General features: G+C 40.8%; 1 protein-coding gene across 1 annotated transcript in view; it reads left to right on the top strand.

Annotated features, from left to right (window-relative positions):
• The window catches only part of LOC105545985, a 23,104-nt gene extending 7,968 nt beyond the window's left edge, over nt 1-15,136 (top strand). The window contains exon 2 of the mRNA XM_011989060.1: nt 13,990-15,136. Coding sequence (XP_011844450.1) covers nt 13,990-14,614 — 625 coding nt within the window. The 3' untranslated portion in view covers nt 14,615-15,136. The remainder of the gene's footprint in view (nt 1-13,989) is intronic.
• The last annotated feature ends 729 nt before the right edge of the window (nt 15,137-15,865 follow it).

Here is a 15,865-nt window from a genome sequence, read left to right as displayed (position 1 = left end):
AAGCTGAGGCAGGTGGATCACCTGAGGTCAGGAGTTTGAGACCAGCCTGACCAACATGGTGAAACCCCATCTCTACTAAAAATACAAAATTAGCTGGGCCTGGTGGCACATGCCTGTAATCCCAGCTACTTGGGAAGCTGAGGCAGGAGAATTGCTTGAACCTGGGAGGCGGAGGTTGCAGTGAGCTGAAATCGTGCCATTGCACTTCAGCCTGGGCAACAAGAGCGAAACTCTGTCTCCAAAAAAACAAAAAACAAAAAACAAAAAACGGTAAAGGATTGTGGAAACTAAGTTTTATTGTGCAGAGGGAACTGTCGGATAGCCGACTTCAGAGAGAGCAGGCTGTAAAATGTTTCTTATTGAACCTAAAAGGATGCCTGGCTCTTAGTTGATTATTCCCTGGATCTGGAAAGGAAGGAAGGAAAAAAAAAGGGGGTGGCGGGGGTGGGGGGAAGGGATTCTCTGCAGAATGTAGATTTTTCCACAAGGGACAGCTTTGCAGGAACATTTTAAGATATGACAAAGAAACATGTTTTGGAGTAAAATATTTTGATTTTCTTCCTTGTTACGCCAGAGTCAGATTGGAAAGTAAGTCACAATATACAGAATTACATAAACCCCATGTGATGAGAATTTAGGGTTTGTAGGGCATGACTCCCCAGACCCCTTAAATAGGAATTTGAGCAAGATAAAAAATATCAGAGCTTAGTCCTCGGTGGGTCCGGTGGGCACCTTGCTTAGTCACTCAGCACTCATGGGGATCATCAGAAGATCTATTTGGATCCCACTTCTGATGCCATCTATTAAATGATAAAACTTCAGCTGAATTAAATTTAAGAGTTTAATTTAGCAAAGAATGATTTGTGATTCAGACAGCCTCCTGAGCCAGAGTAGGCTCAGAGACTCCAGCGCAGCCACGTGGTAGAAGACTTACAGACAGAAAAAGGAAAGTGACGTGCAGAAAACAGATGTGAGGCACAGAAACAACCAAATTGGTTGCAGCTCGGTGGGAGTTTGCCTTATTTGAACATCGTTTGAACAGTTAGCCCCCGATTGGCCAAAACTTGGTGATTGGCACAAAAGTAGGCTTCAGTCTGTTTACATCTTCACTTAGGTTATAGTTCACTATGTACAAAGAAACCTTTAGGCTGAACTTAAAATATGTTAAAAGGCAGCGTTAGTCTAAACTTGATTTAACAATATAAAGACTTGAGGCAAAGAGAATTTCATAACTTGTTCAAGATCACAGAGAGATGAGAAACTCAGAATAACCCTCAAGTACTCGGGCTCCAGACTGGATGCTGTTAACCTCCCCTGGACTCTCATGTCTACACTGCTTTTGGCCTATAACTTTTTTGTGTGTGTGCATGAGATTGTGAACTTCTTTTCAGTGATAGCCTGGTATTCTTATTTTATTACACTTTTTAGTTCTTTTTGAGTACAGCCACACCACTCTGAACACGCCCGCTCTTCTCTGATCTCAGAAGCTAAGCAGGGTCGGGCCTGGTTAGTACTTGGATGGGAGGAATAGATCTTGAGTTTTATAAATAGCATTCAGACATCTATTTTTATGCTTATTTTTAAATGTCTTGATAAAATGTTTGACTACTATTACATTCTTGGGAAAAATCTCACTTTTTCTTGTGTTATGCTTTTAATAATCACTAGATTTTGTTTGCTAAAATGTTATTTAGAATTTTGCATGTATTTTTCATTGGCCTGTGATTTTTCTTTTTATATAACATCTTTTTTAAGGGTCTTTATTAATATTACACTCAAGTTTTCTTCCGCTTTCTATGCTCTGAATTCAAGCAGTTAAAATCCATGGGAAATATTTTTCCTTGACATTTTCGAAGAACTATGCATGTAATATTATATTGACTGCTCACTGAGCCCCTTGCCCTAAAGCCTGGTAACATGATTAACTTATGATTCCTGGATAAATGCTATATTCTCATTCTTCCAATTTTATCTATATGTAAGGCTCTTGGCTTTGAATTTGGTTTCTATCTCTTTGTTTGCTTAAGTTCATCTTGGTAAAACACTAGCTCTCCCAGCATTTGTTCTCAGTTCTGTGAGGCAGAGTTGATAAACTTTCTCAGTAGGACAGACACATATTTTGCCCAATGTGTGTTCTCCATAAATGCAGGTGAGGAAGGAGGGATAATTAGAGGAAACAAAATGAGAATCTCAACCATTTGAGCCCTTAAGCAATTCTACGATAAACTACAATTTGTACAATATTTTCTGAGTCATGTAGATTTATCACAAAATCTATTCTTAATTCACAAAAGTTACTTTTTGTTTAATAACAAAGGAGGAAGTTTAAAATACCCATTTTTATAGACTCATATGTATGTCATGTGTATGTCTTTACAAGAAGCATGAACAAAATATAATACAACAGTCTCGATATCTGGGGACTTGTAATATAAGTGACTTTTTAAATTATAGGAATGTAACAAATTTATAAACAAATAAAAGTTATTTCAACACAAGCTAAAAATCTAATGATCCTACTAATTTACTGAAAGAAAACTAGCACTATTCGTCTGCAAGACTTATATAGATACATGTGTTCATTTTCTTGGTTATTAAATATGGAATTGTGAGGTTTCACTAGAAACTATGAAATTATATTCTGAAGTGATTGTAGCATTTTTCACTCCCTTCAGCAACATTTCTCCCCACTTGCTGTTGTTATGATACTGGCAGGCTGGGGGAGGTTCCTGAATGCCAGTGGGACCTTGACCCCAGGGCCGTCCAGGCTCTTGACACTGTCATGAGGATGAATTCAAGGGCGAGTCAGGAAATAGTGAAAGTACAGAGATTTATTGTAAAGGGAAAAGTAGACATTTCAGAAAAGAGAGTGCAGTTGTACTCAAGAGACAGACATGTACAAGCAGGTTTTACCTTTCTGGGCCCCTTCAACCAAGGGGTTGAATATTCATGAAAATTCCTGGCAAAGGTGGAGATTTCTCGGGTCTGTGATTGCCACCCATTTTTAACCAAATATGAGTGTTCTCAGAACTGCCATGGCACTAGCAGGTGTGTAATGAGCATATAATAAGGTCCTAGTGAAACCGAGGTCAAATCCAGCGCCATGTTGGGTTCAGTTGGTCTTAGCCAGCTTGGTCCACACCCTGTTTTTTACGGTCTTATTAGCCCTTAGTCTCTGCAAATATTTCAACAGTTTCCTTTTGCTAGACATCTAAAACTGCTGCCTGGATCATCTACTCTCCTGTGACCACCCTGATTTATTCCCGTCTCAGTCTTTGTAATTTTTGCTATTCCAGTGGGTGGTAAAAAATACTTCGTTTTTGCTTTCATTTGTACTTCTTTGCTGATGAAAGATGTTGAACACCTTTTCATGTACTTATTGGGCATTTATATATGTTATCTTAAGAATTATCTTTCAAAACTTTCTATTATTATTCAATTACTTGTGTTTCATATTTGTAGGAATTCTTTATATATTCTTGATACAAGTCCTTAGTAAGATTTAAGTATTATGATTGTATTCTCTCAGTCTGTGGATTAACTTTTCATTTCCTAAATGGTAATTTCACATAAGCAAAAAATTTAATTTTAATGAAATTCATTTTATTACTTTGTTTCTGTAAGATAGAATTTTTGATGCATCAATTTGACCCGCCAACAGTTTTTAGTTTTTCAAACACTAACCTAAGTATCATTGTGAGGGTAGTTTGCCAATGTGCAGATATAAGAGAGATTATTCTGGAAACTTTTGGTGAGTCTGCTGAGTGGATCAATTAGGAGGCCTTAAAAACTGGGCTTAGGTAGGAGAGAGGGAATGAAAGTGAGAGAGAAAGTAGTGGGGGGAGAGAGAGAGAGAGAGAGAAAGAGCACAGAAGAAATTCCACTTGTGACCGATAACTTCCTATATGCATGGAGTTCATCCTCACGATCTTCCTTTCTTACTGACAGCTTTATGGATTTTGGATTGTTTAGCCATCCATTACAATGCCATGTCTGGACAATAAAAATAACTTGCATGATTTTCGGATCTTTTTTTCACCTGCTTGTTGGATGTTAATGCTGAGGACACCTTTGAAAGTCACACACTGAATATTGTTCAAGCCTCCATCAATCTGGGTTCTTCAATTGTTAGGGTTAACACCCACCCCCTCATGCCAGTTAGTCTTACATAAGTAAGAATTAAACTTTTCTTTGTTTAGTTGCTGAAGTATGGAAGACTATCAATTACAGTAGGTATAACTATTATAACAAACACAAATATCTTGTTGAAGTTTGTCGTAGGTTGAGTTATCTATGAAGTGGACCCCCCAAAAAGAACTTGAAGGCAAATAGTTTATATGGAAGGTTATTGCAGGGCGCAGGTGATAGGGTAGTGGGGGATGAGACTATGGATGGAAAAAAAGACAATTTAGTGTGCATTAATCAGGTTACTACTCTATTCCCTGTGGTGACTTCTAGGACAGTGCATGGAATACCTCTCAGAGATAAGTAACCCAACAGGCAAGAAAGCTATGTCATTGCATAAACCCTTCTTATAGAGACATCAAGCCATTGGTCCTTTTAACCTGTGCCTATGTATGCTCACCCCAAACATCCTGTTATGGGATGAATTGTGTTTTCTCCACCCTCTCCAAATTCATGTGTTGAAACCTTAACCCTCACTGTGATTGTATTTGGAGACAAAGCCTCTAAAGAGGTAAGTAAGATTAAATGAGGTCATATAGGTGGGATCCTAGTACAGTATGACTCATGTCCTTAGAAGAAGAGAAAGAGACCCTAGGGATGCACATGCATGGAGAAAAGGCCACAGGACAACACAGAGACAAGGATCCACCTGCAAGATGAAGAGACCAACTCGGAAGAAACCAACTCTGCTTTACACCTTGATCTTGGAATTTCTGCCTCCAGAATTGTGAGAAAAATCTCTGTTTCTTAAGCCATTCAGTCTGTGCAGCCCTAGCAAACTAATACACCTACTCCTACAGCACAAGAAAGCACGCAGGCTGAGAAGTGCAAGTCTTTATAGTAAGAAGCATGAGAATGCAAAGGATGGGTGAGATGATGCCAGGGCCGACTTAAGCCCCCTGGCTCAGAGACACTAGTGCCCCGTGTTAAGTTCAGGATATCCTGATAATTGGTTTTTCAAGTAGTGTCTTCTTGCAACTACCAAAACTTACAGCAAGAGGTTAGTAGACCAAGTAGCATTCTCCACTTCTGCACTTCTGCATTCCTGAGCTATAGTTGATATGTATACTCTCCCTCCTCTGCCTGTGTTCTAGATTCCCCTCAGCCACACCCAGCAGTTCTGTTCTGCTAGTGGAGCTTGCTTGTTTGCAAGCTGTGACCTACACCCACGATGAGTCTGACTTCCTGGTGACCATGCCTTTGTCACATCATGACTTCTTCCATGCTCATTCTGGTTGTCACCAGTCAGAAACATTGAGATATTCAGTAAATAACCAGAGTTCCAGACAAACTCCACATTCCTTCTCTATATAATTGTGCCTCTGAACTCATGATAATAAGAATGAATTACCTCTGCTTTTATATTAACTCTTTTCTTTGTCTGCCGGTCTATCAGGATGAGTGGTCCAAAGTAACCAAGTAACAAGTTAGTTGTTACTGCCTGGTATAAGTGCCCATCCACCTTGCAAGACAGAGGCAACCACTAATTCTGCAGGCCCACAGGTTTTGGGATAGGAAACGATTTCCTGAATGGATTACTAGAAGTTATAATGAAAGGGACCATCCCTCCTTGCCGGGTCTGTCTTGCAGACCCTGGCAGAGTGATGGATGAAAGGAGTACTCAGACACAGGTATGCAGTGTAAGAGCAGCTAGGGGACTCACTAGTGGCCAAAGAGTGAGCAGTCTCGAACAGCCAGAGCTGCTTGCTTTTATTCAGTATAGATATAATGCTGAAAGCCTGGAGCAAATACAATTTGCAGGTAATTAACATTACTGTTCCCCCTTTTAGGGAGTACTCACATGTATGGATGATGAAAGGTCAGTTTCTGGACAACATAAGTAAACAAGCCTATTTAAGATAAATTCCCTTACACTCCCTTGTACCTATTCCTTGTCCTCCGCCTCAGGGTAAGAGAACAGCTGCCTTCAGCTTATTCTCCCCCAAAGCTATGCAGAGCCTCCGACCTTTCAGAAGGCCTGCTCCTTTCCCTGTAGCTTCTTCCACCACTCTGACAGATCTCCTACACCTCATTCTATTCTTTGGTTTCTGGTCCACGTGAAAATAAAGATTACACAAGCGAGATCAAGCAGAGGCTTGTTATTCACAGATTTTTATAGCAGGGGAGGCCGCCAACATCACTAGAATCCCTAAAGTTGGCAAAGACTCAATGGCAGGCAGGGGAACGGGAAAGTTTTACAGTAAACAAAAAGGGAAGATTTCAGGTATCCTCTGATAAGAGGTTGTTGGCCCAAGGTAGCTGGAGGTGGGCTAACTAGGGTCCTATGTGATTGGTTTGGGGAGCATATTTGGCTTTCTCTAGTTGTCCAAAGTTATAAAGGTGGCAAAAATTAAGGAAGCTGGAAGTTCTTAAGTCCTGACTGTTTTGGGCTGATTGTTAACAGAGCTTATTTGGTTTCCTGGACTGGCTGGTGCAGACTATGGGTCAATGTCCTGTTTTTATATACAGTCTGGCCATTGTCCATTCATAGATCCAGTTTATCATCCATGTATGCTAGTTAGTGGGGACCATGTGATGGCCATTCACTCAAAGTATGAAAATGCACCTTTGAGGACAGAGCCAAAACTTTGAAAGGTGTCATCACCAGGTCAACACCATAGCTGCTTTTTTTTTTTTTTTCAAAGAAAAGAGACCAATCCAATATGACTCTTATAGGCAGAGAGGTTTTGATTGATATGGTCAATGGATGGATCCCACTGCCATATGTTCATTGTTGCACTTCTTTTTACCATAAAGTTGGTCCTTTAGGTTTAGGCATTATTCTATGGGATTTTATATTCATAAATCAGATCCCCTATGAGCCTCTGAATAGTGTGGACTGCCCCAAAAGTTGCAGGCTTGGAAACTATTCCATATGTGAAATAGCTGTCAATTCCTGTAAGAACGAATTATTGCTGTATGTATCAAAAACATTTCTTTTGCTATACAGAAGCTCTTTAGCTTGTCTCATGTGTCTATTTTTGGTTTTGTCACAGCTGCTTTTCAGGACTTAGCCATAAATTCTCTACTAAGTCCAATGTTGAGAAGAGTATTTCTCAGGTTATCGTCTAGGATTTTTATAGTGGGAAGTCTTACATTTAAATAGTTGATTCATTTTGAGTTAATTTTGTATATGGTGAAAGGTAGGGGTCCAATTTTACTCTTTGACGTTTGGCTAGCCAGTTATTCTAGCACCATTTATTGAATAGAGAGTCCTTTCCTCATTGCTTGTTTCTATCAGCCTTGTCAAAGGTTGTGGGTGTGTGGCTTTATTTCTGGGTTCTCCATTCAGCTCCATTGGTTTATGCATCTGCTTTTGTACGGTGCCATGGTGTTTTGGTTACTGTACCCTTACAGTGTAATTTGAAGTCAGGTAGTGTGATGCCTCCAGCTTTGTTCCTTTTGCTTAGGATTCGTTTAGCTATTTTGGGCTCTTTTTTGTTCCATATGAATTTTATAATAGTATTTCTAATTCTCTGAAGAATAACATTGGTAGTTTGATAGGAATAGTGTTGAATCTGTAAATTGCTTTGGGCAATATGGCCATTTTAACAATAGTGATTTTTCCAATCCTTGAGAATGGAATGCTTTTCTATTGATTTGTATTGTCTGTCATTTATTTCAGCAGTGTTTTGTAGTTCTTCTCATAGAGATCTTTCACCTCCTTGGTTAGCTGCATTCCTAGGTATTTCATTTTCCTTTTGACTATTGCAAATGGAACTATGTTCTTGATTTGATGCTCAGTCTAAACATTATTGGCGTACAGAAATTCTACTAAATTTTGTACATTGATTTTGTATCCTGAAATTTTACTAAAGTCATTTATCCGTTCTAGGTAGCGTTTGGCAGAGTCTTCAGGATTTTCTAGGTATAGAATCATATCAGCAAAGGGAGATAGTTTGACTTCTTCTTTTCCTATCTGGATGCCCTTTATTTCTTTCTCTTTCCTGAATGCTCAAACTAGGACTTCCAGGACTAGGTTGAGCAGGAGTGCTGACAGTGGGCATCCTTGTCTTACTCCAGTTCTCAAGGAAAATTGTTCGAGCTTTTGCCAGTTGAGTAAGATATTGGCCATGGGTTTGTCACAGATGGATCTTATTATTTTGTGGTATGTTCCTCTGATGCCAAGTCTGTTTAGGGTTTTTACCATGAAGGGATGTTGGATTTATCAAAGGCTTTCTTTGTATCTATTGAGATGATTATATGGTTTTTGCTTTTAATTCTGTTTATGTGGTAAAGCACATTTATTGATTTGCATACATTGAAACAGCCTTGCATTCCAGGAATAAAGCCTTCCTAATTGTGACGTATTAACTTTTTTATATGCTGCTGGATTTTGTTTGCTAATATTTTATTGAAGATTTTTCTGTCTATGTTTCTGTCTATGTTTTGAATTTATTGAGACTTCAGGAATATTGGCCTGAAGGTTTATTTTTTCAAATCCAGATTTGCATATCTGGTTCATACTGGCTTCATAGAATGAGTTAGGGAAACAACCTTCCTCCTTGATTTTTTGGAATAGTTTTGTGTTTGATTGCTTTCAGTCTGGTAGAATTTAGCTGGGAAACCAACTGGTTCAGGGCATTTTTGGTTGGTAGGTTTTTCATTGCTGATTACATTTCATAAGTTGATATTGGTCTATTCAGGGTAACAGTCTTTTCCTGATTCAATCTTGGAAAATTGTGTGCTTACAGGAAAGTATTTCTTCTAGATTTTCTAATTTGTGTGCTTAGAGTTATTCATAATAGTTTCTGAAGGTCTTTTGTATTTCTGTGGGGTCAGTTATGATATTGATTTAAAAAACACCTTTTTCATTTCTGATTGTGCTTTCTTGGATCTTCTCTTCCTTTTTCTTTGTTAAACTAGCTAGTGGCCTATCGATTTTATTTATTTTTTTGAAAAACCAAGTCTTGGTTTTATTGATCTTTTGTGTGGATTTTTACATGTCAATTTCATTAAGTTCTTCTCTAATTTCAGTGGTTTATTTTTCTTCTGCTAGCTTTGGGATTTTCTCCCCCCTAGTTCCTTTCCCTAGTTGACCTAGTTTCTTCCTTTCCAGAGATAGATTGTTAATTTGAGATTTTTTTAACTTCTTGATGAAGACATTTAGGGCTATAAACTTTCCTCTTAACACTGCCTTGGCTGCATCCAGAGATTTTGGTAAGTTGTGTCCCTATTTTCATTAATTTCAAATAATTTTTTTGATTTCTGCCTTAATTTTGATGTTGACCCAGGAGTTATGCAGAAGTAAGTTATTTAATTTCATGTATTTGTATAGTTTGAGGAGATCTTGATATTGATTTCTACTATTATTGTACTGTGATTCAAGAATGTGCTTGGTATGACTTCAATCATTTTGAATTTATTGAGACTTTTTTATGATCAAGCATGTGGTTGATCTTAGAATATATTCTGTGTGCAGACGAGAAAAATGTATACTTTTTGGTTATTGGGTGTAGTGTTCTGTAGCTGTCTGTGGTCCAGTTGGTCAAGTGTCAAGTTTAAATCCAGAGTTTCTTTGTTAACTTTCTGCCCCGATCTAACACTGTCAGTAGGATGTTCAAGCCTCCCACTAGTATTTTGTGTTTGTCTAAGGTTTTTCATTGGCCAAGAAGAACTTGTTTTATGAATCTGCGTGCTCCAATGTTGGGTGCATATATATTTAGAATAGTTAAGGCTTCTTGTTGGATTGTACCCTTTATCATTATATAATGCCTTTTATTGTCCTTGATTTTTGATTTAATGTCTGTTTTACTTGATATAAGTATAGTGACTCCTGCTCTTTTTTCCTTTCAGTTTGCATGGTAGAATTTTCTCCATTCTTTTACTTTGAGCCTGTGGGTATTATTATATGTGAGACTGGTTTCTTGAAGAAAACTGACATTTGGAGCTTGTCTTTTTATCAGGCTTCCCACTCTGTGACTTTTAAGTTGGCATTAAGCCTATTTACATTCAAGGTTACTATTGATATGAGTGATTTTAATTTTGTCATTGTGTTGTTAGCTGGCTGTTATGTAGACTTAATTACGCAGTTGCTTTATAGTGCTTGTGGGCTATGTGCTGAAGTGTGTTTTGGGGTAGCAGGCTCTTTCAATTCTATGTTTAGCACTCCCTCACCAGGTCTCCCTCATCAGGGACCTGAGGATCTGAGGACCCCCTCATCAGGTCCACTTCTGGGGATCTCTTGTAAGTCTGTTGTAGTTTAAATATATTCCCTCAGAATTTGCTTTTCTGAGAAGGATTTTATTTCCTCTTTATTTAAGAAGTTTAGTTTGGCAGCATATGAAATTCTTGGTTGGAATTTTTTTTCTTTAAGATGCTAAAAATAGGCCCCCAATCTCTTCTGGCTTAAAAGGTTTCTGCTGAAAGGTCTGCTGTTAGCCTGATGGGTTCCCTTTGTAAGTTACATGCCCCATCTTTCTTGTTGCCTTTAAGATTTTTTCTTTTGTGTTGACTTTAGTGAATCTGATGACCACATGCCTTGGGGATGGTTGTCTCTTACAGTATCTGGCTAGGGTCCCCTATATTTCTTGGATTTGCAGGTCAACCTCTCTAGTGAGATCAGTGAAATTTTCATGGACTACACCCCCAAATATATTTTCCAAGTTGCTTATTATTTCTTGTTCTCTCTCAAGAATGCCAATGAGTCACAGATTTGGTCTGTTTGCATAATTGCATATTTCTCAGAGATTTGGTTCATTTTTCTTTATTCTTTTCTCTTTATTTTTGCCTGAGTTGACTCAATTACCTGTCTTCAAGCTCTGAGATTCTTCTCTCTGCTTGGTTTATTCTGCTGTTAATACTTCTGATTGTATTTTGAAATTCTCGTAGTGAATTTTTCAGCTCAAGAAGTTCAATTTGGGTCTTTCTTAAAATGGCTTCTTAGTCTTTGAACTCTTGAATCATTTTACTGAATTGCTTTGCATCCTTGAATTGAGTTTCAACTTTCTCCTGGTCTTGATAGGCTTCCTAGCCATCCAGATTCTGAATTCTATGTCTGTCATTTCAGACATTTCAGACTGATTAACCATTGCTGGAGACTGATTAACCATTGCTCCATGGCCTATCTGGAGGTAAGGAAACACTTCAGCTTTTTGAATTGCCAGAGTTCTTATGCTGACTTTTTCCCATCTGAGAAGGCTGGTGTTCCTTTAACTGTGATGGAAATCTCATACAGTCAGTTGGCTTTGTTTCTGGAAGTTTTCAGAGGGCTGAGGCTCTGTACAGGATCTTTGTTGTTCAATTCTTGCCCTTGGTTTATCAACAGGGAGAATTTGCAGAGTGACTTTTTTGTTCTTGTTGTAGTTTGGGCTGTGATCCAGTAGACAGTGCTTGAGAACAATGGATGGAAGATGGGCAGCATGGCTCCTTTGTGTGTCCTTGGATTTGTAGCTATGCTCTGCAGTGCAAGGGGGAGAGAGGTGACCCCCTCACCAGATCCATTCCTGGGGATTGGGGGGGCCACCTCTGATCACTGGCACTTTGCCAACAATTCCATTTATTTATTTATAATTTTATATTTCAGCCTCAGGGCTCCCTTGGACAGAGGTCCAGCAGGGATTTAGGCCATATCCTTACTGGACCTGCTCTGTGGAGGGAGGCATATCTAGGTTCTAGGCCAACCTGTGAACCAGTGCAATTCATCCTTCTCAGTTTTCTGAGAGTGTGGGGTCCTCCCCGACTTGAGTGCAAGGCATAGATCCTGAGCCATGGGCCATGGCCCTGGGGTATCAGGACCTGCTTGCAGCTCCCTCCTCCAGACTCTTGGGACTGGGTCCCAGGTGCACTACAGGATCTGAAAGGCTCCCAGGCTTCCAGAATGCACTTAGGTGGTACAAAGCACCCAGGCTGGGCAGTGGAGCTATGCCATGTACAGGCTTCTGCAGGGTGGCCAGGCAGGAGCCCTGGGAGGGGCTGGTAGGCAGGTAGCCTGTGGGACAGATGTGCCCCAGTCCCACAGGGAAGGTGGCCCTGCTTTCTCCTCAGTTAGGGCCAGAGACTGTCAAAGGGAGATAGGTTAGCTAGGGTCAGAGCCTGTCAAAGGGAGATAGGCAGGCCTTGGTGGGTTAGGCTCCGCCAAAGCTCTCCCTAGTAGAAAGGTTCCTGGCACCATGCTTGCGGCAGCTCTGTCTAAGCACATGTCTAATCTCTGATGACATCCACCTACCAGCTGAAATGTCCATGGCAGGTGTGAGGTCTCCAGTCTCCAAGTCCCTTCACTTACCCCTTCCTCAGACACTGCATAAGGCCAGGAAGGAGCCTTAGCATTCAGTTACCCTGCTTGGAGTTTCCAGCTTCCTCCCTCTTCAGCCTCAGGGTCTGCATCTTTTCTACATCCACATTCAGCATCTTCTTTACAAAGATCTATTCAAATTATGTTGATTTAGTCAAAATCTTGGCCTCTCTCTAAGGGAGCAGCACTTCCCAGCAGCATCGAATTGGCCATCTTAAGACCCAGTTGGTATATAATTTTTAAATATTTAATAGAAACTTTAAAATATTTGAAAAATTAATCTTACATTACCACACTGCTCATTCTGAATTGTCAGCTTCCATGAGTTGAATCATTAACTGTCTGAACTATGTATTCTTCAAATTAAAACAAATGACATATTTGGAATAATTTTTTCTAAAGGTGGACAACATGATATTTCTGTAGTATTATTAAATTACTAATATTTGGGCAGCACTTAACAAGTTAGATAACTGACTTGATAGTTTGTAAAACTAATCTCATTGACACTTCTTCTAGTCCAGATATTATTTTCTCTAATAAACAACCATTGTTTATAAAAATCACTGTCAAAGAAAGATTAAAATAGATTTAATGAACTAAAAGAAGTGGAAGGTTTGTTTATTAAGAGGAAGAGTTCAGAGATCTGAGCTCAATATAAGATGAGCATACATCTTAAATGAAATAAAGAGAATAATAGGAAAGAAAGAAGTCAAATGAATAAACATTTTTCATCAAGGAAAATATAGGAAAAAACATTTGCCTATATTTTCATAAAGGCAAAATGTAAATATCTAATTAAAGTGCAGTTGTAAAGAAGGACAGGCAATACAGCTTTATTAACATACAGCTGTTGTTTATTGATTGTCCAACATCCTTGATGAAGATTAGATTTTATCACCTACTGGGTCCTCAGGGTCCACCCGGGAGGTGGTGGGTTTTGACAGTTGACAAACACAGCTGAACTTTACCTATTATTCACAGCTGGTTTTCTTTTTTTTTTTTTGGAGACAGAGTCTCGCTCTGTCACAGAGGCTGGAGTGCAGGAGCACAATCTCGGCTCACTGCAAGCTCCGCCTCCTGGGTTCACGCCATTCTCCCGCCTCAGCCTCCCGAGTAGCTGGGACTACAGGCGCCCGCCACCATGCCCGGCTAGTTTTTTGGATTTTTAGTAGAGACGGGGTTTCACCGTGTTAGCCAGGATGGTCTCGATCTCCTGACCTCGTGATCCGCCCGCCTCGGCCTCCCAAAGTGCTGGGATTACAGGCGTGAGCCACCGCGCCTGGCCCACAGTTGGTTTTCGATATGAATTTCTGTGAATAAAGTTTTCTATTACTAAATTTTTAATAGTAAAATGGAGAACGTTTTTCTTATTGCCATTGTTTTTTTCTTTTCTTTTTATACAATTACATTATTTTACAGCATCTTTTAATACCATCAACCTATAGAAGATAGTCAGAATGTGGTTGTATTTCCTTACAGGTTCTACTGACTTAGAAGTGTTCTGAAGTTGAAGGGTATGATTCCTTCTCATTTTGTTTCAAAACAGGATCCCCATTTCCCTAACGTAGGATTCGAGGGCACAAGCAGAGAAGGAAAGGGGGGTCAAAGTCAGAACCGCCTAGAAGGCAACGAGAAGCAGAAGCGCGGGCCTGCCAGATGCTCTGCAGAGTCACTTACCTGCGGGCTGCGGAAGGCCACAGAAGGAACTCAGCATCCACCGGCCACATTCTGCTCCCCGGAGCGGAGGGCAGAGCCGAGTTTCTTCAGGCAGTGGCTCCAGCCAGCTCTGCCCCACAGGTAAGGAGCGCGCAGCTGCCACACACGGCAGGCAGCGCGGACAGACTCTGCCTTCCTGGGGCGCCCGCGTGTGGAGGACGCCGCCCTGGTCGCTGTTGGGAGCCCCGCAGGCCCGTGGCCTTCTGCCTGGTTCTCCCACCACTGCAAGCCTCGCCTTCAGGACTCCGCCTGGCCTTCCTCTTTTCTGTTGGAGAGACTCACGGGACCGTCTGTCTGGACGATGTGTGCACATTTCTTACCACGACTCCTCTGCACACCGGGTCCAGGCACCGCTGCGCTGGGGACGGCACAGCTGAACTGTGCAGGCAGCGAAGGGGCCTCACGGGGACCGCTCAGCTCCCTGAGGGCGCAGCCCACCTGGTCCCGGGGGGAATAAACTTCCGCGGTTTTCAGTGACCCAGTTTGTGGCACGGCACATGTTGAAAAGTTAAATTCTGGGCGCGTTACTTCAGAGATGCACTGTGAGCAGCTTTGAGCGGCGAAATGACCTGTTCACCGAACAGCGCCCTCTGTAGCCCAGAGCTCAGAACGGGCCTTTTCGTGATGTTCCTGCATTGTGTTTACAGCCTCCCTGCGAGGGGGTTGCGCGCAGAGGCGGACCTCGTTTATTGCGCCTTGCTCTATGGTGCCTGGCAGATACCGCATTTTTTTTTTTTTTTTTTTTTTACAAATTGAAAGTTTGTGTCAACTCTGTTGGGGCACCTCTATGGGTGCCATTTTTCCAACAGCTTGTGTTCGCTTCATATCTCTGTGTCACATTTTGGTAATTCTTGTAGTATTTCGAATTTTTTCATTATCATTATGTCTGTCATGGTGATCTGTAATCAGTGATCTTTGATTTTACTTTGTAATTGTTTTGGAGAACCAACAACGGCACCCACTTAAGACAGAAAACGTAATAAATGTCAGGTGTGTTCCGAGTGCTCCAATGACCAGCTGCTCCCTCTCTCTCTCCCTCCCCTCAGGCCTCCCTATTCCCTGAGACACAATTGTGGAGTTACACCTTTAATAACCTACAGCGGCCTCTAAGTGTTCAAGTGAAAGGAAGAGACACACATCTCTCACTTTAAATCGAAAGCTAGAGATGATTAAGCTTAGTGGGGAAAGCCTGTTCAAAGTTGAGAACGGTTGAAAGCAAGGCCTTGTGTACCCAGGAGTTAGCCCAGCTGTGAATGCAAAGGAAAACCTCTTAAAGGAAATTAAAAGTGCTGCTCCAGTGAACACATGAATGACAAGAAAGCGAAACAGCCTTATGGCTGATTTGGAGAAAGTTTGAGTGGTCTGGATAGAAGATCAAACCAGCCACAACTTTCCCTCAGGCCAAAGCCTACTCCAGAGCAAGGCCCTAACTCTCCTCAGTTCCACAAAGGCTGAGAGGAGTGAGAAAGCTACAGAAGAAAAGTTTGAAAGTAGCAGAGGTTGGTTCATGAGATTTAAGGAAATAAACCATGCATACAAGTGCTTCCCGCCAATAAAATGTCATGAGATAAGAACTTTTTGCAAATTTGCTCACTGTTGATTCCCTAGCCCTAAAACAATGCCTGCCACACGGTGGCCATGGAATAGCTACAGGATGAGGGGTCAGAAGGTGCATCAGGATGAACGATCACTCGTGAACAAGGCAAAACAAAGGACATTTTCAGATGA

This window comes from Mandrillus leucophaeus, unplaced genomic scaffold (assembly GCF_000951045.1).
Source record: "Mandrillus leucophaeus isolate KB7577 unplaced genomic scaffold, Mleu.le_1.0 Scaffold345, whole genome shotgun sequence".
NCBI lineage: Eukaryota > Metazoa > Chordata > Mammalia > Primates > Cercopithecidae > Mandrillus > Mandrillus leucophaeus.
The sequence above is the reverse complement of the archived record's forward strand: the minus strand, read 5'-3'. Positions and strand labels throughout refer to the sequence as shown.